Below are 21,420 nucleotides of genomic sequence, written 5' to 3' on the forward strand. Positions count from 1 at the left end.
ACCCCAGCAGTTGCCCTCAATTGTGCTATTTTCCTATTGCTGTGAAGCCCAGACTGATCTCTCCAGTCTGCAGGGGCATCCACCCCAGGAGTGTCCCCTGATGACCCCAGACAAGGAGTCCAGGATTATATGAGCCACCTGCAGCTCACAGACACAGCCTCCAGAAGGAGGAACTGCACGGCCAGGTTCTGGGATGAAGGGGAGAGGCTCCTCCAAATGCCAGCAAGGTCAAATACTGCTCCAGCAAGGAAGTTCTCAGCAGCAGAGGATAAGCCTTGTCACTGGCTGAGTCCTGTCTCCAGGGACCAGAGCATGCACTGAGAATCAGCTTGGGATGCCTAGATGCCCAAAGGCTTTGTCACTGCCCTCTTGCTGCCATGAGATGTGAAAGGAGCAGAAGACACGTGGTAGCCCTCAGGTAGGAAGATCATGCAAAAAAAAAAAAAAGCATGGATCCACGTGTTTTGTCCAAATCTTGGCCTCATGTTTTCTTCTGATCAACTTCCAAACCCCACCGGATCTAGGGTTAACCTGCCCAGCCTTCCACAGCACTTCCCACTGGCACAGCACACCACAGTGAACAGCAGAGCTTCTGAAAAGCCAGACCTTGTGCTGGTCAGCAAGGAGAAGTGCCAAGTCCTGCCTCCAGGGAGGAACACCCCGGGCACCCAGGACACATTGGGCTGACTATGAGCCAGTGATCCAGGCCAGCAGAGACTGCAGCTACAGCTTCAATTCTGCTAAATCTCAGAGGAGTTTCCACTGCAGGAAAGCCCCCGCCACTCCACAGCACCCTCCATGCCAGCAGCCTTCGTGCCTGGCTGACAGCACAGCAGAAAGGCATATTAAAATATAGTTTATTGCTATTCTTAGTTTATAAAAAACAACAAACCAAAACCCATTAGTAACAAACCTAATCCCCAACCCCAGCACTATCTGAGGCAGGCTTGCGAGGACACACCTTTAGTGCAAAGAGGAAAGTGGCAGTGAGGGCTGAGGGGGCTCTGCTCGCTTCAGGTCCCACAGAACCCACCATGCCCACTGTACAGTATTGATTTGCCCTGGCGCTGGTTAGGGAGGGCTGGCCAAATTCTCAAGGTCTGGTGGGAGTCCTGGGGGAGCTGGAAGTGTCAGAGGGGGAACATGGGATGTCATGGCTGTGCAGAGCAGCTTTGACGCCTCATGTCAGCAACACAGGATGTGAAGGCATGCTGAGCCGAGGGGCACTGCCCACACCTTTCCACAGACACAGCACTTTGCCAAACAGCTGCTGTCTGTTCTCCTGGGCTTCCCAGTGTAGAAACTAAATGTGTGTCCTACCCTGTGGCTGCTCCCAGCCTCAGGTGCCAGAAGTGTTGGTGGAAACTAGGGGGTATGGAGCTAGAGCATGGCTGCACCCTCTGCAGGGCTCTGCAAGGCACAGAGGCTTCTGAGCTGGGAGGAGCCATGCGGGACCTTGCAGCCAGCAGCACGTGGCCCTGGGTGCTGGCAATCATGGGAGGGATGCCCTGATCCTCAGCCCTTCATCCTCAGGCCCTTTGCAGATCCCCCAACCCTTTGTTTCCTCCCATAGCTGCTCCTGGCACTCTTGCACCAGGCATCACCCCCAACACCCACCTTACCCCCATGTCCTGTGGGGAGTGAGACCTATGTCACAGCCCTCAACAGGGAGCACAGTTTTTCACTGTGATGAGCTGCCAGGGCAAAGCCTTTGCATATCTTCAGAGGGAGCTGATGTCTTGGAAGAGAGGGCTGCCCAAATGCCAGCCCCAGGTGCTGAGCAGGTTGGCAGCAGGCAAATACAAACACCTCCAGCCGAGGGGAAGCACTGGGATCCCACGACAAGCACAGGATGGCTGGGACCACACAGGGCTGACAGATGGGGATGGGGAGGCTGGGCTGGCCTAGCCATTTGGGGATGTCATCTCTTGATGAGAAAGCACTAGTGCAGGAGGCTAGTGCTCAGCTTTTCCCATGACACACAGTCACAGGCTGTGAGAAACATTTTCGGGGAGTAGGGATGCGGCTACATCCAGATGGGAGCAGTGTATACATGTGGTCAGCACTGCTGGTGCCCAGGGGTTGCAGCCAGCAGTGCAGAAGGAGGAGGCAGTGGCAGGGGCTGTGAAGCAAGGTGCTGTTTCTGAAAGCGAATGTTGTAACCCTCTCCAGTCTCTCCATCGGCCGGTTTTGGTTGTGTCAGGACTGCAGAGTAGGAGGGCTCAGCCAGGGCAATGCTGCCAGCCCACCCCACCCTATGGTTAGGTCATCTTCCTGGCAACGCTGGCGTACGTGTGCTCGATCTCCTCGTCTGCAGGACAGGTGTGGTTGAACTCATCGCAGGCGTAGGCGTTGTTGAGGTACCGCCAGACGCCCATCATGTCCTCTGGGATCTCGAAGTCACGGTACTTTTTGGCTGCAATCTAGAGGAGAGTGAAGGAGGAGGAGGCTGAAACTTCCAAGACCTGGGGGACACTCACTCTCTGGCTTTGGCAGGGGGACTCCCTGTCCACTCCCCTTGGAGCAGGTGCCCCCCTGCCCTGGCCCTGGGGGCCAGTGCCATTACCTTGATGATATGCAGCTTGGGCAGGAGGTTGCAATCAGCCAGAGTCAGATGGTCTCCATCCAGGAATTTCCTCTTGGAGATGGTGATGTCCTCCACACTGTCCTGGTCAATCTCCTCTGGGAGAGGAGTGTTCAGGTAAATATCCAGGCGCTGAAACTCCCGCAGCAGGGCCTTCTCAAAATCTGGGAGGACGGGAAAGCAAGAGTAGTGAGTGTGTGCTCTGGACTCCCAGGCAAGCATTAGGCTGTGCTCGGCTGGCTGAGCCTCCCACAGGTTTTGCAGAGAGGGAAAAAGCCCTCAGGGCCACACCATGGGGACACAACATTGACCCTGGCCAGTCTCTGTTCCCAGGGGACTACAGCAGCACCACGCTATGCTCTGCTGTTATCCCTGTGGAGGGAGCAGAGAACTGCCTTTATCCTTCCCCTCTGCCCCTCCACTTCCCAAGGAGGCTTTGGTGAGGCAAGTAGCAGGAACCTTAACCCGATGGCAGGATTTGCCAGCAGACAAAAGCATTTGTCCTGCTGCAGCGTGGTTCACTAGAGTCCAGCAACCCGCAATCCTTACTGATATTTGCTTCTTTGCGTGGGTTCTTGATGTATGCCGAGAACTTGGCAAAGATGTCGCTGCCCACATCAAAGGACTCCTTGTACTTGGGGCTCAGGTGTGGATACCTTGAAAAAGACATTTATGTCAGTGCAGGCAGGGATGGAGCAGGGATGGAGCAGGGATACAGCGGTGTCAGTTCCCAGGCCATAGAGCCCAGGGCTGCTACTGGAGGATGCAGTGGATGTTCATCTGACGGTGGGAGAGTCATGATGATGTAAATCATTGCATCTGCCACCCTGTGAGCTGTGTCTTCTATCCTGGGTATTTGCCAGGAGACAATCTCAGGGCAGATACTCCACAGTGTGGGGACACTGGTGACAACAGAACCCCAGAGCAGAGCTCTTCCTTCAGGCAGTTCTGGCCCAGCCCAGAGAAAGCACATTGGCACAGAGGGGTGTCAGGAAGCCAGAAACTTCCATGACTTCCTCAGGAACTGTCTTCTGCTTGCTGACATGTTCCAGGGTGTGCTGCAAGGGCAGACACATTCAGGGAGGCAAGTGACAAATGCACTTGAGCTTCCTCTGCAGCAGTGGGGGGGGGGGGGGGGGGGGGCGCTGCAGCTACACAGGGCATGGGAGAGGCTGGTTTGGGGAGCTCCCCAGTGAGCTCAGGGAAGACCACCCCCTAGCCACCCTATGGGCCACCTGCATTGCTGCTGTCAAGCCAAGGGCATTTGCTTTCATTCAGCTGAGTGTACAGAATATAAACAAGCAATGGGGTCTTGCATTCCCCTCTACCTCAACACCAGCTGCCACAGCTAGTGGCAAACACACCAGTGCCAGAGTCCCTGCAGGGACCTCCCCATGGTCCCCCTCTGCCCCCAGAGTGGGGGTGCAAGGGCTGATGCATTTCCTCCCACTCTTTTCCGTTCCTGTTGTCCCCATGCCCTCCCCAGTGGACCCATCCCCTCAGCATCAAAGGGCCTGCCCTGCAGAGCAGGCTCAGGGGCTGAGGGGGCATGCCTGCCTGGGCAGCCCTGGGGCACCTCCTGGCACCCTGCCTCGGTTCCCCAATCTGCCAAGCCCTGGACAACACTGTGACAGGCCCCAAAACAGGGAAGGAGTGAGTTTGCAGTTACGTGGGTGGACACAGGGTCTGCTCCAGGAACTCCTCAATCTTGATGAAGTCTGTTTTCAGCTCCTTGTTGAACAGCAAGAAGGGAGGGTTGGTGCCCGGTGCTAAATCTTTCAACTCTTCAGGTTTCCTGGAGCAGAGAGAACAAGCTGCCTCAGAGCCTGTAGCACATCTGCCTCCACCAGTCCCCGAGGAAAGTGGCCACAGCAGAGGTGGGGGCTAGGAGGGAGCACAGGACTAGGAACATTCCCAGCTCTGCTGGCTTCAGGGAGCTGACAAGTGTTCCCCAGCCTCTGGATCTGCCCAGTGGTACCTTCAAGTCATCCACACATCCAGCAGGACAGGGAGTCCCTGGAACACGCACATTGGCAGGTGGCCCAAGTCCGTGCTAGCCCACACTTGCCCCCCAAGTGAGGAGGGCAGTTTGTGGGCAGCAATTGTTCTTGTGCAGTGACACACAGGCTACAGAGCAGGCAGGGGGAAGTGCTGATGGGGGAGCTGAGCAGGGCGTGTCTCACCCCATTGCTAGCCCAGGGCTTCAGTGCCACCTCACCTGGTCATGTCCACCGTGGTGACATTGAACTTGACCCCTTTGAGCCAGAGCACCATGAAGAGGCGCTGACAGAAGGGGCAGTTTCCAATGTTTTCTCCATCCAGACCAGCCTGCCAGGAAAGCAGAAAAATGAAGCTTTAACCCTTACACAGACCGGATGCCCGGAGCTGAAGAGCCACTGTGTACAGCACGCTGCAGGGAGCCCCTCCCAACTCCGGGGGGGCTCAGCTGTACGACCCACCCTGACCCATGGCCCTGAGGGCCACTAAGAGCACACTCGGGATGCCAGGGGTCGGATCTTTCCCTGAAATGTGAGATAAAGCCAGGAAGAAGTGGAGAAGGAGGCAGGGAGAGAAAGTGATTGCTAATGGATGGGGAGGAAGGGAGGGTCCGCTTGGCCAGGAGGCCAGTCTGGAGACATGGGGGAAGGAAAATGAGCTCATGTTTGCCAGGAAAAGAGCAATTTGTTTTCCTGTGCTGGTCATGTCTGCCTCCGGTGTGTGTGTGTTTAACGACCCCAGGCACAATGTCCCCAGGCCAAGAACCACCCAGCAGCCTGCCCCAGGCTGGGTGCAGGAGGGCTGTGCCAAAGAGAATTTGTGCTGGCATCCCACATGGCGCTGGGAGGAAACAGGGATGACTGTCAGCTGCTAAAGGAACCCCTTGCAGCCCCTCTGCATAAGCACAGCCACAGGCAGAGTGAAGCACATTTCCTTGCTATGTAGCAGCTGGAAATATCCTTTGCAAAAACCCTGAAACACCTTATGAGGAGTTTGGTAAGGGGATGTGGCAGGTTCTCCCGTTCACAAAAACTGGCTGAGATGCTGCTGAGAGACGGAGGTTGTGCTGTGGTAAGAGGTAAAATGGCTCACAGGAAACTCAGCTTCTTAAAGAGAATTACCAGGTTCCTAAGCTGCATGTGAACCGTGGTGCTCATGTGGCCACCCTGCCCTGGCAGGGAGGAGCAGCACAGCTCATGCCAGCCCCATCACAGAAGGATGCTGCTCCTCTGGAGCAGGGTGTGGTGGGACATAAGCCTTAGTGGGACAGCTCTGCGCTAACCTTTGATATCTGACAGTGAGCTGAAATCCTGAGGCTAAGCAGAAGGTGATGAGATTTAAGAGGATCTGGCAGAGTCAAGTAGCAGCAACAACCTCCAGGGTGGGCAGTTGGACATGGCTCCAGAGCTCACACCTCTTTTGGGACCCAAAGACAGGATGGCTGAGGAGACAGAGACCTGTGCCTGGTTCTCCTGGGCTGGAGGTAGGTGCTACAATTCACCACAGACACCCAAAAAACTGTGGAATCTGGAGTGAAAAGCTTCTTTAGGAAGAGAAGACTGACATCAAACTCACCTTAAGGGGGACTGTAAAAGGATCAAAACAACCTTCCAATACTCAAGGTAGTAAGCTGGAGCAGGGGTTCTGTTTTTCCATCATGCCAAGAACATTTAGTCCTTCCAGAGGAACGAAAATTACTTTTAACAAGTATTTTTTATGCTCAACTGTCATGAAATTATGTCATGAAATCTGAGGAAGGAAATGGGAACTGAGAAATGTTGATTCCCTAGGATGTGCCCAACAGTAAAGCTGAATCTACACATGGGGCTGGTCAGTGTCTATTAATAACAAATACTCCCAGAGGGGCTACAGCTAGGAACATCCTGTGTCATTAATAGCAAATAGGGCTTCTTTGGAAAGGGGTGAAACTGGGTCTCAGTCTTCCTTTGAAGGAGCTGGAGGGGAAAGTCAGAGAACAGTCTCGAGGCTGCCCATGGGCAAGAGCGCAGGGTATCTCTGCTCCCCCTCCCCAGCACCCCTGCCACCTATGACCCAAACTCTTGCCATGCTTTGGAGCATCTCCAGAATCAACAGCTCAGCAAATGCTTTTGTGGCTGCCTAGCAGGAGGACCAGTGTTTTCCTCCCTGCTCTCCCTGCCAGCTGCACCCTCGTCGACTTCCCTGGCCTGGCACAAGGCTGGGAATGAGAGGGTTTAATTTGTCCTGTTGTCCCCCAGGAGCTGCTGTGCTGAGCCATGGCAGCACAAAGCTCTGGTGGAGCCGCATCGGGACTGGGGTGGGGTGGGGGGTCAGGGGGTCGGTGAGGGGAGGAGTGCCTGTTGCTCAGGCTGCTCTGGGCACAGACTCTGATCACCTGCTTCAGGTGTTTCCATGCTTGTCTGGTAGCTCCAGTGCCTGAGCTGTTCAGGCTGGTCTTCCCCCTTATCTTTTAAATATAGAGAGGTGGGGAATTTTGGACTAGAGTGAAAACAAAATCAAAATGGCTTCTGCAGGGAGAAAGAATCAAGCCCATACCAGGATGCTCAGAGCCAAAAGCTTTATCTGGAGGAATTAGAGGGGAGCTCCACCAGCACCCGGGCACTGCTGGGGGAGCATCAGGCTCTGGAAGGTCCTTGCTGGCAACCACTGGCCGTAGGGGGAGCCTCAGGAAGCCAGGAGCCCTCAGAAGAGACTTTCAGCCATATGCCCTCCCTCCCTGGCAAACGTAGAGCAGCATGGAGTGGGGGGAGTCATTGCTCTTCACTTCCTTCCCCAAAGTGCCTCTGCTGCTCCTCCTGCTGCAGCAGGAACTGGGGTGGGGGCACAGACTGACATTCCTCAGTCTTTTGCCCTCAGATGATAGAGAAACCCAATGTGGACTTGCACAGAATCTTTAGGAGGGTTGCAGGCTTTTAGCCCCAACTTTCTGAGGCATCACTAGGCTGCACAGGGCATTGAAACCCCAAAGCTACTTTGCAGTTCCTGTGGTTTCCCCGTGGTGAAATAACCTTAAATGCAGTGGGAGGAGGGAACAGCTTTGCCTGCTTGGGACACTGCTAAATATTCAGCCCCCATGGGACCTGCCCCAACTCCTACAACCAACCTGAGAGCCAGGAAGCAGCTAAATGCCTGGTGGAGCTGCAGAGCAGAGCCTCCTCCCAGGCAGGGAGAGCCTCCCAGCCGACAAGACGATGCTCTTGCCAGGGACATGGCAGGGTGAGAAACTGCCAGCCCCTTGGGAACCACCCACCCCGACCTCAGGGTAAAGGGGGACTTGCTCTGCACCCTGTCCATCCTTACCATGGTAACTCCAGCATGTGCCAAAGTGAAAGGCAGGCAGCGTGCCCTGCCCTGCCCTGCCATGCCATGCCCTGCTGTACCAGTAGGTGCTTGTGGGAGCACCAGCTTTCCCCATGATTTTCTGCTGCCACTGGTCACAGCAGCAGCTGTGTCTGGGGCGTTCCCAGCCCAGGGAGGTGCTGAAGGCACAGGAAGGTGCCTGTCAGCAGCTAGAGCCACTGTGTCTTTGGTAAAGCTGGGTCCTGAGTGCTGGGACGGGCAGGCACAGCATCAACTTTTCTGTGAACAGACAAGCCAGGACGGTTTTTTCACACTAAATTACAGCACAGGGGAAGTCCTGATGCTGCTGCTGGTTTTCGGTTTCACTTCCCTCTGAAAACCCCCTAGAATGTGCTGCTGCCATTGCAGCCACCTCATGTACTGTTTTCCAGCCGTCCCAAGGAAAAATGTTAGGCAGAGAATTGAGGACAGATTACTTTTACCAAGAATACACTTGTCCAGATACAGCTCAGCAAAGCTCAATGTCCATCAAGAAGTGCTGTGGCTACAATTTTGGCAAGGGAACGAGGGAGAACTCTCCTGTGAAGGCTCACATAATCCTTTCTAGCAAGTACGCCTAACTACTACCCAAGGAAGGCACCATTCAGTGCCTAGAACTGCTGGGTGCCTGTGCCAGGGAAGCCAGTGTCTCTGACCCAGTCCTTTTAGGCACCAAACTGCCCCAGGAGGAGAGCAATGAAGCCCATGGACCTGAGTGCCTATAGAGAAACCACCCTTAAAACCTTGATGAAGTGGCATAGAGAGGCATTGCCCCCTACTCATTGCCACTTGACAGTGTGTCCCAGGGCCCCCAGCATTGCTGTGGGCAGACACAGCTACCGGCCACCAGCTTTGGTTCCTCTCTTTGTGCACCGCCCACAGCCGCTGCAGATATTTTGAACTTGAGTGTTAAAATATTCCAAGGAAAGGGTTCAGAAAATTGCCTAACAGGCTAAAAAACCAGAAACTGTTTCCAGCCAATACCCCTCGGTGATGCCGCCCCATCTCGCCCACATGTGGACTCCCACACCAGTTCCCCAAGCCATCCATGCTTGTTTCGTAACTCTGCTCTCAGAAGAAGCTGAAGTGGCTGCTCCCAGCCCTCCTGCTTGCTGTCCCCAGGCTGGGGCTTGTCTTTTCTGGGTTTTGAGAGGCATGTGTGTTCCCACTCCTTCATCCTGCTGCTGCCAGCAGTGCCACTTCTCCGGGACACACAACCATCACAAGACCAGGGCATCTCTCAGACTGCTGAGTGTGACATCCCACAGTCCCCACACCACCGCGTGGTCCCCCCGTCTGCGCAACCATTTAGCCAGCCCTTGTGGCGAGTGACACTGAAATTGGTACTCATCTCCAGCCTCACAGAACATGAAGACACCTGCACCCAGCTGGATCTTGGTGAGGGTGAGCCAAAGGGTCAGTGCCCCTCCCCCCCCCCAAGACCCACCTTCACGAACAGCTCGATCTCAGGCTCCTTGGTGGTGCTGTGCTGCCGACTGTCCATCCCAGCAGTGTGGGGAGGCACCACTGGCTGCACGCTGTTGTGGTGAGTCAGTCTCTGCAGAGCTCTGACAGGGGAAGGCTTTCAGAGGGCTGGTGCCTTGGGCCTCTTGGCTGGAGAGGTAAGGACTTACTTACTTACTCCGCAGAGGGCTGGAGCTCACACTTTCCTTCCCTTTGCAGAGAAGGGAGGAGCAATGGGGTGCGCCAGGACCCGCCAGCGACGGGAGGAAGCTGCAGGGCCTCTCAGACGTGACTCAGCATGGCTCTATCTGGTCATATTCGGAGTCTATCGCACCCACCCAGGTGCTCCTCCAGTGCCTCCGAGCAGTGGGCTGGCATCCCCAGCACCTCTGGTGTCCACAGCACTGCTGCTATCTCTTCCCAGCTGGGAGCAGGGGTTTATAGAAGAAGTGTCTTGCCTGTTGCTCCTCCTGCTGCTCCAGTCTTGGCCCTTTGCCACTCTCCCATCCTCATGCTGGTGTCCTGTGCCCCAGGGCTTCTTTATCAATTTGGGGTGAACCTGGCTGACCTTTTCGCTGCCTCCTGCGGCTGCATCATGACAGGCAGCCACCTGGAGGGAGGGTACAGCTCCTCTTCCGGCCCACCACCCTCGGGGGATCCCTGTGTGGGCTTGTCTGAGCACCCCTCGCTGCAAGGAGCTGGGCTGCATACAGGGCAAGCGCTCAGGGAAGCTGAGTGGAGCAGTCTGGGCACATGTCCCTGACTTTCTGAAGCTGGAGCACAGCCCTTGGGTGGGAAGGATTGCAAAATCTTAAGCTAAGGCAGGAGACAGAAGATGCTGAAGCATGCCGGGGAGAAGCGGGGAACCCCAGAGTGTCCCTGGCAGCCGCCCAGCTATGTGGTGCTGGCAGGATGGTGGGATGGGATGTCTTCAGGGCTGACCTTCAGCAGGGCCCCATTCCTGGAACTGGGCTGTTTTGCAGGAAGGATGAACAGCTTGCTTTCCTCTCCAGGATGGGAGGGAACTTTTGCAGTCAGATCACCCTGGCTACAGAGACAGCTTCCCAGCATACACGGGCTTAACTCTTAGGCAAGACCTGTCTCCCACCCCTAGACCACATAGCTGGTACCATTGCACAAAACAGGGATCTCCAATGCCTGACTCAGCTCGCCCCACCCCAGCTTGGGTAAGCTCCAGCTTTCCCCAAATAATCAAACCCTGATCAGACAGCAATCTCCCTCAAGGCAATTAGGATGGGAAATTATTTTGCAGACCCCTGGAGGAGACTCCCCAACAAAGATGTTTCCCCTGATCCTGCTACACAGCCCAGAGTGGTGCTAACACTAGGGGTTGCAGGGGGGGCGGGGCAATTTTTTTCTGCCCCATCAAAACTTCGGGAGAACTTGGAACACTACTTGATGGGACAGGACACTGACTAATACTCCCAAAATCAAGAGGTATGTATTGGTGGCACTGTGAGTGCCCCACAGGGCCGTGGCATTATCCTCATCACAAGCTCGATACCCAGCACGCAGCTCCCGCTGTGGACCCCAGGTGAGGTGTGCCAGTACTCACTGCTGCCACAGCCTCCCCAGCTACCCCTGCCTGGGCAATGCTGACCCCCTGGGAGCTGTGATGGCTCTTGTCACTGCCAGCTGCTGCTGTCTCTGCTGATCTCAGCCAGGTGCAGAGCCAGCAGCTGCAGTCCATGGCATTTCCCTCCAGCTGAAGCAGCAATCAGACATTTAATCCTGCAGGTGGGAGGCACAGCATGGCACGGTGCCCTCACTCACAAAGTGCCAGTACCTGGCCCCACAGAGGCTGTGGGGCAGAAATGTGGCAGCAGAGAGGTCCCTTCCCACACTGTTGGGTGCAGGGTGTTTGTCTTTCCTGCAGGAACAGCCGCCTGGGAGGCAGTTCAGGGAGCCTTTCCCTTCCTCCTCACAGAGTGAATGGCCGGACATTTGCCGAGATTGAGATTACAGCACACATTTATCTGGATTTCTGTCTCACCGTGTCTGGGAGAAAGCTCGGGGCACTTTGGAAACCTTGTCAAGCCCTGTTCCTCTGCCCAGGGGGAACAGAGGTGGGAGGGAAGAGGCTGCCAGTTTCTTTGCCAGCTATGGGATGCCAAGGCACGGCTCACCTCTAACAGGGTGCCCTGGGGGAAGTGTTTCTGTGCTGAGTGACCCAGCTGTCCCGAGCAGCCTCTGGCCCTGGGCAGCAGGCTAAGAGTGAGCGCACATGTGGCCACCGAGCCTCGGGACTTCGGCAGGGCAGAGAAGCGAGCCATTGTCCCCACGCAGGGTCAGCCCCGCGGGCACCACCCGCCGCCGAGGCCCCGGCTGGTGCCAGCTGCCGGGTGGGACACAGCGGCTGTGCCATGGCCGGGCTGCTCCGGCCGGCGGTAACCGTGGTGCTCCTCTGCTTTGCTGCGCGTCTGGAGGCCAGCCCGGAGCTGTCCGGTGAGTCAGGGTGAAGGCGGGGAGGAGGGGGATGCCGAGAACCGCGCTGGTATGATGGGAGGGCAAAGCGACAGCAGTTTGGTGGGGTAGGGACAATGAGGTATAAACCATGGCAGGCCAGAGTGAGTTTCCCCAAAATGCTGGGATTTCTTTATCTCCACATAGGGCTGCTCTCTGAAAACGCAGTGCACACATCCCACAGCCCTGGTGTGCATGAGAGTGGCTCCCCAGCTCTGCTGTGCTCTCTTGGATAGTTTGCAGGCAGAAATGCAAAGAAACAAATATCAAGCCAGCCCCTGAGCTTTGCTGAGCATCCCCTCAGCCACGATGCTCATGTCCTCGGTGCTGGGCAGTGTGTAGAGCTGAAGGAGCACCCAGGGCTGCCCTGCCAGCCTTCCCTGCTCTGAGAAGGGGAGGGGGAAGAGTTGGGTTGAAGCTGTACCTGGTCCCTAGACGGAGCTGGTGGCTGTGCCCCAGCTAGAGCCACTCGTGAGCCGGGGTGCTGCAGGGTCCCCTGCCACAAGATACAGCATGGGCCGGAAGCTCTCCCCAGGGCCATGCCGGTGATGCTTATAGATGTAGACAAGGCACAAATTTGGGATCCCTTCTGTCCCAGCCCTTTGAACAGTCAGGACAGGTGCAGGCGGGCTGGGCACCACGCATTCCCCAGGGATCATCTGGAAACAGCCAGGCACAGCTTCCATCTGCTCAGCCGAGCCCAGGTGGGTGACAGCCTGATGCTGCAGGGTGCGCTGTAGTGAGGAGGATGTGGTTTCATCTGGGCAGAGCTAATGGCACAACCACCGCACCGGAGACTGAGTCAGCTGTACTGGCACGAATCACAGTCTGCCTACAGCCTCCTTGACATGGCTCCACCCAAAAAAAGATCTTCACAACTGCTCACTGGCCAAAAAGAGTGTGATGGAGAAACCTCTGCACCCATGGCAATGTTTCAGCCTCAGTTTTAAAACACAAACCACTGGTGCCTGCAGCCGGCATGACAGCAGAACAGGGTGGCTGCCTCAAGGCTGGATTTGGGGAAATCCATTTCTTCTCATATTTCTCCCCTGAGTTCCCTGCCATCCCTAGGATTTGCCTGAGCCCTCTGCATCCAAGGCTGCCCAGCAGCGGGGAGTTTAGGCAGCCCTACATCCAGCAGTGTTGGGTATAGGCAGGTGGGTTTGGAGTCAGTGCTAGGCAGAGGTCAAGGCCAGGGTGGCTCTGTAACCTTCAGGAGCATCTGACTGCTGCCAGGTGTGGGGTTGGCTGCACGTGTGGGACTGCTGCAGGGGATGCAGAGGAAGGGGATGGGGGCTGGCAGCCTGGGCAGGGTCCTGTGCTGCTCACAGCCCCCAGAATCCAGTGATATGGGGCAACCATAGGAGAGGTTTGTCCTGTCCCCTCTTCGTGAGCACTGCACTCCAAGGGTGTGATCCAGCTCTGTGCCATCCAAAGAGCATCTTTGCATCACACTGGAGCTTTGACCTGGCTAGAACACCTTGTCTACTACCATCTACCCTCCTGTACCTCTCCTTTTCTCTCTCCTCCAGCATGCAGAGAAGCAATCAAGGGCTTGCTTCTGGGATGCTGTGGCCACCCACTTGCTCATCCCAGTGAGCGATAATGCCAAGGGAGACATTAACTCCAGGCTGGAGGCAGCTCCCAGCTGCACCCGCTGACATCCCAGGGAGGGATGCTGACTGCAGATGCTGAGGGGTTAGTGGCAGCACTGAAGGTGAAAGGGGCCCTTTGTGTTGCTGAGCCTGGCACCAGTTTGCAGAGGGGGGTGGGGGAGCTAGTGCTCCCACCTTCTTGTCTTGGTTTGGGGGAGTTTGACACACTGGGGTTTGGGGGACAGGGTGCATATCCTGCCCTGGGCCCCAGCACTGGCCTGGGGCTGAGGTGCAAGTTCCTCCATAGACCCCAGAGCTGGGGTCTGGGGTCTGTGATCTGCTCAGAAGCCCCACGTTGCCCTGCTGCAATGTCCCAAGCCTCAAAATGATGCTTTCCCTTTGATTTTGTTTTATTCAAAGATGTAAAGTGCTTCATTCAGGGCATTTTGTCAGCTTTTCTTGCTTCCTCAGCCTTCTCTAGCAGGTGGTGCCTGCTCAGAGCACCTGGCAGCTTGAACAGCTCTTACTAAAACAGCTTCCATGCCCACCTAGTACAGCCAATGCCAACTGGAGCCAATGCTGCATGTTAAGCCCTTGGAGAGACTGGACAGGACAGTCCCACTTTGCTGTCCCTTTTAGGGAAAACAACAGGGGCAGTAGTTTGGGACACGAACGAGGCAGGATTGAAAGAAAGAAGCATTCTGTGATGGGGATTCCAGGAGGGAAGGGCCAGTGCCCATTGAAAGGGTTGTGGGCCAGGAACAGTTTGCACCAACACACTGGGTTTCTTCAGCAGAGACCTGAGGCCAGCCGGGCTCAAGTGATGACTTTGTGGCTCACACTCATCCATACTGACCTAGCCAGCTGTGGGAGCTTGTAGCAGCCCCTGGACCCTTCTCTCATCCAACTCATGGCTCAACTTGTGACAGAGTGCATCCTCCTCACCCTGACTCCAGGGATCATCGCCGGGGGACCATCTCTGGCTCACTCTTGTTCTCTTTTCACCATGACTCCATAACAAGCTTGATTTTTCCTAAACACTTGACAACTTCTTACAGGATTTCCCCATCTTCTCTGGCTTGCTATACTGCCTCCATCTTTCCTGTTGCTAACCAGGTCAGGTATTCTGTGCTGCTTTCCAGGCTCCTGGCAGCAATGCTGTATGCAAGGTTTGCTACAGGCCCATCTTCTCTGCTGTTGTCCTGCTCTGATCTTGTTCACCCCATCATTGCCTCATCTCAAGATATCCTCACTGCCACCAGCACTTGGGTGCCCAAGTGCCACCACTGCCGTGGCTCTGGTGTCTCCTCTGGACAATGCCACCCCTGCTTTCCCCTTCCAGGGTACCTGCGCAAGGTGCTGAGGAACCACACTGCCCACACCTGTGATGGAGAGCAGCTCCTCATCGTCTGCCCTCGCAAAACCACCATCAGCATCCTCGGGGCCTTCTATGGGCGTCGAGTGCCCAGCACCAACCTTTGCCCCAGCCCTGACAATGCCTCCCAGGAGAGCACCGAATGCACGTCTGCCACTGCCCACCTGGTAAGGGAGGGATCCCAGGGGCCAGGCTGCACAGCCCTCTGTCTCCACATCACTGAGCTGCCTGCTGGGGCTGGGGGGCTGCAGGCAATGAGGAGGTTTCCATCAGCATAGGGATTACAGAATCATGGAATCAAAGAATCACAAACACTTCTTGAACTCTGTTAGGCTTGGTGTTGAGACCACTTCTCTGGGGAGACTGTTCCAAACCACCCTCTGTGAGAGGAACCTTTTTCTAATAACCAGCCTAAACCTGCCCTGATACAACTTCAGCCCATTCCCTTGCGTCCTGTCACTGGTCACCACAGAGGAAAGATCAGTGCTTGCTCCTTTTCTTCCCTTCATGAGGAAGTTGTAGACTGAAATGAGGACTCCCTCAGACTCCTCCAGGTTGAACAGGCCAAGTATCTTCAGCCAGTCCTCATAAGGCTTCCCTCCGAAGGCCCTTCACAGTATTTGTTGCCCTCCTTTGGACGCTAATAGTGTAATATCTTTCTTATATTACAGTGACCAAAACTACACACAATATTCAAAGTGAGGCTGCCCCATGCAGAGCAGAGAGGTACAATCCCCTCCTTGACCTGACTGAGCCTGATGCCCCCCCAGGACGAGGTTGGCTCTCCTGGCTGCCAGGGCACTGCTGACTAATATTCAGGTTGTTGTTGACCAGGACCCGCAGGTCCCTTGCTGCAGCACTGCTTTCAAACATCAAATTCCCCAGTTTGTCCATACACCCAGGGTTGCCCCTTCCCAGGTGCAGAATCCACCAGTTTCCCTTGCTGAATTTCCTATGGTTGATGATTGCACAGTTCTCTAATTTCTTGAGGTCTCTCTGTGGGGCCTCTCTGCCTTCCACGGAGTCAACAGTTCCTCACAGTTTTGTATCATCTGTGATTCACTGTGGGGCCCTTTTCCTAGGCCGTTTTTGGAAGTTTTGGAAGGGTGGAAAAGATGTTCTGCCATGTGTTCTGGAGCAGAGCCTGGCAGGAGGCACTGTTGTGTCCTGAGATGGCTTTTGGAGCAATCCCACAGGAAGCAGCAGGCTCACAGAATGCCCTGGCATCTGGGGCTGGCTTCTGGGAGAGGGGCTCTGCCCAGGCTGTTGGGCTCATGAAGTGAGGCAGGACCCCCTGAGCTGCTGCACTCACACCTGTGGCTGCATCCCCTGGGGTTAGCACAGAGCTTGGCTCTTGCCCAGCCAGAAGCAGCACCCATCCGCGCTGGTAGCTCCCAGGGACTGGATCAGTGAAGCGGACCAGAGGGGCGCCTGTTTGATGGCAGCAGTTGATGCAGGGAAAGGGTAGGAAAGCAGAGGCTGACAGAAGAAAAGGGGTGAAACCTCCTCAAAGCTGATGCCTAGGTCCCTCGATGGGAACATTGTTTCATATGCTGCTTTTCTAAGACCCTGTTCCAGCTCCTTGCTAGGGCCAGGGCAAACCTGCTGCAAAGCCAGTGGCTGCAACTGCCTACAAGAAAAGGGAATGAGCCAGTGCCCTGCTTAGGAGCTCACAGGGCTTTCCTGCCTGATCCTGCTCCAACCATACATCCCCTTCTGGGATCCCGCATGTTCCAGGAGCTCTGCAAGCACCAAGCCAGACCATGCTGGCACAGCATGGTGGCTGGTCCCATGAGCCACCCTGCAAACGCAGGTCAGGGTCCCCCTCTCTGTAGGATGGAGAGTATGGCCTGGCACGGGTGCTTGGAAACTGAGGGGCAGGTCTGAGAGCAGGTCTGTATAGCTCAGGTTCACACTGGGTAAACGGTGGGGTGGCCATGCTGGCACAGGGCTGGAATACCCGCTGCTGCTAAAGGAGCTGGGATTTCGGGAGGGCAGAGAGCGAAGCTGCTGCCAAGGCTCCACTCTGTTTAGGCAGCAACTGGGAGGAGAGATTGCTTGTGTTTCCTTAGTGAATTTCCCTTCTGGCAGCCAGTGAAGACCAAGTGGAGGCTCAGTCCTGAGCTGGGCGGGAGGGACAGGGACAGAGGAGGGGAAGAAGAGATAAGAAGGGGCTCCGTTTTTGGTGCTGGGATCCCCGGGCCTGGGTCACGAAGCGGTAACAAGGGAATAAACCTCTCCCTTCTGCCGGCAGCCTCTGCTCCGCTGCGGAGCTACTGCCGTGGGACTTGTGGGGGCAAAGAGGGGGACACAGGGGCAGGGAGTCCCACAGCCAGCCAAGGCCGGGCTACCCAGGGACTCCTGCCAGAGCCGAGGGCCCGGCGCGGCCACTCGCGGGCGGGTCGCGTGTGCAGAAGGGGAGAGGGGCCGCGGCCACTCGGCCACGGGCGGGGCCCGACCGGCCCGTGGGTGAGCCCTGCTCCCCACCTTGCGGCCGCGCGGGGACATTGCACGGACCGCGGGACGCGAGCTGGCGGCGTGTCAGTGGGATGGCATGGCATGGCATGGCATGGCATGGCATGGCATGGCATGGCATGGCATGGCATGGCATGGCATGGCATGGCATGGCATGGTAGTGGGATGGGATGGGATGGGATGGCATGGCATGGCATGGCATGGCATGGCATGGCATGGCATGGCATGGTACTGGGATGAGATGGGATGGGATGGCACGGCATGGTACTGGGATGGGATGGCACGGCATGGCATGGTACTGGGATGCCAGCACAGGTAGTAGCAGCTGTGTAGGGCACACAGCTCACTATGTGTGCAGAGGGGAACTGGTTCAGGAACGGGCACTGGAATTGGGATGTCTGCATCAGGGGTGGCCAGGAGCAGCTATGGGACACTTGGGTGGGGTGAGAGGCCACTTCCCTGAGCATGGTGAAGGCACTGATGCACAGGAGGTGAGAACAGCCTCAGGACTTCTCACTCAACTCACACCTGTTGCACTCTCCTCTCCAGAAGCTGCTGGCTGAGTGTCAGGACCAGCAGTGGTGCCAGTTCTCAGTGCACAGCCAGGTCTTTGGGCCAGACCCATGCCCTGGGACACACAAGTATCTCATCGCTTCCTACAAGTGCCAGCCAGGTGAGGTGGAGCACGGTCTGGGCAATACTGCACGGGCTCTCCCTGACCTCAGCTGCTCAGAAAGGTGCAGGAAGGAGAGCATGGCTGCTCCTGCACCTCGCAACCCTCTTTCAACCCTTCCCTTGGCCTAAGAGAGGTGATTCAGGATGCATTGGGGCACTCAGCAATGTCACTCCCTAGGGAACCATCGGGTCAAGACCGTGTGCGAGAATGACAAGCTCAGGCTGCAGTGTCGACCAAAGTCCATCCTGGCCATTTATTCTGCAAGTTATGGACGATTCCTGCGGGGCAAACCAGAATGTGATGCCTTGAACACTGGAGAACCCCATATAGGTATGCCAGAACGGTTTGAGACAGAAATGGGGCAGTAATCATGCACAGAGCATGGCACAAGTCTACCTCTGGGCTGTACCTGTGTCCCTTGGCCTCTGCTGGCTGATGCCCAGCAGGGAGGGGCAGGCAGCTCTGCCCATGGGTCCATGCCTCATGTCTCTGCAGAGTGTGTGGCTCCAGACGCTCTGCGCAGAGTCTCCAAGAAGTGCCACCGCAGGGGGAACTGCACCGTGGCTGCTGACAAAGCCACCTTCGGGGACCCGTGCCTCCCCGGCATGAAGAAGCAGCTGCGAGTCTCTTACACCTGTGGTGAGAGCTCCCCACGGAGCCAGGGGCACAGGGGCCCCTGGTGGAGTGTCTGCTCTGCCTACCCCATGCCAGGCAGACAGGGGCATGGGGCTCCCCAGGGAGGCAGGGGCTGCAGGGGAGGAGCAGGGGGGTGATGCTTGGTGTGTGCTCTCCTTGCAGTGCCCAAGCAGCTGCTGGAGGAGGTGGGCCCTGACACCTCGGACCCCTTCCTGCTCTCGGATTACATGCACGGTAATGTGGGGGGAGGAAGGTTACAGCACAAGCAGTGTGGCACCGTGTCTGTGCTCGGGTGAACCAGCCCTTCCATGGTTTTTCTGCATGCCTGGTACCAGCTCCAGCCTAGCATCCCTGTCCCATGGTGGAAGCCATCCCTTGGTCAGTGCCCATTCTGAGGGGATGGAGGTGGCATCTGCTGCGAGCAGGGGAGAGGAAGACACACAGGGTCATCCCTGTGGACAGCAGAGCACTTGTGCAGGAAGGATGGAGTGCAGTGTGGGGAAGGACAGGCAGGAGCAGGCAGCCAGGACACGGGGCAGAGAGCACCTCGTGCCTCAGCCTGCATCCCCTTGTCACTGCAGGTGGCTGGTACAAAGGGCCCAGGTTCTCCAGGCTCCGGGAAGACCGCATGATTTTTACTAGCTCTCTGGCAGCTTTTGCTCACCTTTGGGGTATGTGCCCTCCCTGGGTCTCATGCAGCACCTGGGGAAACAGGACAGGCTGGGGGGTGGCTGACATCCCGGATGGCCCCAGCTCAACCCAGGGCTCATCTCAGAGGCAGCCAGGCCCCAAACCTCTCCAGCAGGGCCAACAGGCACACAAAAGAGCAGGGCACCAAGTACCCATGCTGGGTTTGGGGTGGACAGGTAGGGCGGGAACTCAGAGGCGGAACGAGCCTCAAAGTCTCACAGCATCAAGAGTCACGGCGTGGCTACAGTCCTGCCTGTGGACCTTCCTTTTCCAACAGGCCAGATTACCCACTGAGGCTTTTCCTTCCTGCCCTATCTGCAGGCACTGATGGAGACCACCTTTCTGCAGGCAAAAATTTCCTTTGCCAGAGGAAATTACTCATTTAATTCCCCAAGGGATTATTCTTTCCCCTGCTCTGCCTACCCTGCATCCCAGTGGAGGTTTCCTTTGGGAAAAGGCCCATTTCAGGACTGGTGGGTGCTGATAAGGCTCTAAGTAATACTTCCATGATCACTGGGGCAGGATCTGTCCTGTCTCTGCAGCCTGAGTGGTGAGGGCATCCCTGCTCCCTTCCTCTTACTCCCATATGCCTGGCAGAGGGCCTTTGCAGGCACTGATACTCCACAGACTGCAGAGCAGTTTGTACCCTGGTGTCTTTCTTTCCTTTTCCCTTCAGGTGTCCCAGAGAAAGTTGCCCTCTACTTTCTTTGTGGAGTCTCAGGAGGCCTCATGCTGCTGCTGTGCATCATCAGCCCCAGAACAACCTTCCTCCAGGAGGTGGGGGAGGCTCTCAAAGACACAGAGCTGGGGAGCAGCTCAGAGCTGGGCAGGACCAAGCTGCAGGATGAGCAGGATGAAGATGTCCCTGATGACAGCTCCTCAGACTCCTCCTTCCGCCGTCTCACCCGCACCTACCGGGCCACTGACAGCATCTTCAGCCCTGAGCTGACGGCAGCTATGGAGGGAGCAATGGAGCACCAGGGCCGCAGTGGGGAGGAGATCTGGATGCCCAAGGAGTCAAGCCCATATGCCATACACAAGATCAAATCGGCCACCAAATAAGAACTGGAAGAAAATGGCTGGAGGGTAGCAGAGGGGTGCAGGCTCAGTGGGATCCAACATCAGAGAGACGTAAGAGTTTGGGCTCCTTGGGGTGACTGGACATCCTGAGCAGCAGCAGGGTCTGGCAGCCCCAGTGTGTCCATCAGCCCACTGCTCCACCAGCATGGAAACCTCTAACCTGGGGTGATGAGGGGTTGTGTCATGGTTCTGTGGGCCATGGGCTCCTTTGCCACAGACGCCACTAACCCTAACCTAACCTCCCTGTTCTCAGCTTGCATTGTCTGGCTCTAGAGTTTAACCCTGATCAGCTGTGCCAAGCCCACCCTGAGCCCTTTGGGGCTGCTTGCTCCTATTCCTGCTTGGGTGCTAGCTTCCACTCCTGGTGCTGCAAACACACCCTGCACTCAGGCACTGTGTCAGCAGCAGAGAGGCGGGAATGGCCAGGACATAGGGAGAGGCAGGTGGAGTGGGTGTGCAAGCATAGCAGGCATCACCAGCACAGCCCCACCATGGTGCATGCCATGCAGCCCTGCTGTGCCAAGGGAGCCACTCCCCAGGCTGGGGCCACTGGCAGCTCAGCACAACACAGGCTCTCACCTCCCTGCAAGCATTCAGGAGCTCTGTCACCCCGTGTTGCTCTATGCTTTCTTCTCTACTTTCCCCAGTGGCAGGAGAGCCCCAAGTTTTAACTTGCTGTGTTTTTTTTTTCCAGTCAATAAATGCAACAGCTCTTAGGCACAATATCTCTCCCTGACCCTGGTCATTAGTAATGAAAAGGGGGAAAAGGAAGAGGCAAAGCTCAGCCCTCCCTGTGCAGAGAAGTACCTTGCTTCTCACCAGCACTTCTGGCACTGGGCCATGGGAAACAACAAGTCGGGCCTGTTTCACCACAGGAAAGAATAAGGGGAAGGGAAAGGGGAAAAGCAGTCCATCTGGGTCCCAGGAATGATGCTTCCCTATCCTTGCTGCTCTTCTTCAGCCTGGGGCTTCCCATCTGGTAAGCAACCCTGGAGCAAAGGTTCCCAGATACCATGCGGAGGGG

The 21,420-nt window shown here is 56.4% G+C and overlaps 2 protein-coding genes across 2 annotated transcripts; one reads left to right on the forward strand and one right to left on the reverse strand.

The window, feature by feature from the left end:
* Window positions 1-839: 839 nt before the first annotated feature.
* LOC128795018 (chloride intracellular channel protein 2-like) lies at window positions 840-9,894 on the reverse strand. Its single transcript, XM_053955412.1, has 7 exons — window positions 9,564-9,894; window positions 9,369-9,489; window positions 4,803-4,912; window positions 4,254-4,379; window positions 3,134-3,240; window positions 2,567-2,748; window positions 840-2,423 (listed from the first exon to the last, which is right to left on the reverse strand). Exons 2-7 carry the CDS (start codon window positions 9,423-9,425, stop codon window positions 2,262-2,264), a joined length of 744 nt encoding a protein of 247 aa, XP_053811387.1. The 5' UTR covers window positions 9,426-9,489; window positions 9,564-9,894; the 3' UTR covers window positions 840-2,261.
* A 1,744-nt stretch (window positions 9,895-11,638) lies between these two features.
* On the forward strand, window positions 11,639-21,121 carry LOC128795017 (protein eva-1 homolog C-like). Its single transcript, XM_053955411.1, has 8 exons — window positions 11,639-11,851; window positions 14,807-15,006; window positions 17,864-17,987; window positions 18,168-18,320; window positions 18,486-18,629; window positions 18,789-18,860; window positions 19,208-19,297; window positions 19,993-21,121. The coding sequence occupies exons 1-8, from the start codon at window positions 11,770-11,772 to the stop codon at window positions 20,376-20,378; spliced, it is 1,251 nt and encodes a 416-aa protein (XP_053811386.1). The 5' UTR covers window positions 11,639-11,769; the 3' UTR covers window positions 20,379-21,121.
* The last annotated feature ends 299 nt before the right edge of the window (window positions 21,122-21,420 follow it).

Source organism: Vidua chalybeata, chromosome 14 (genome assembly GCF_026979565.1).
Source record: "Vidua chalybeata isolate OUT-0048 chromosome 14, bVidCha1 merged haplotype, whole genome shotgun sequence".
Taxonomy (NCBI): domain Eukaryota; kingdom Metazoa; phylum Chordata; class Aves; order Passeriformes; family Viduidae; genus Vidua; species Vidua chalybeata.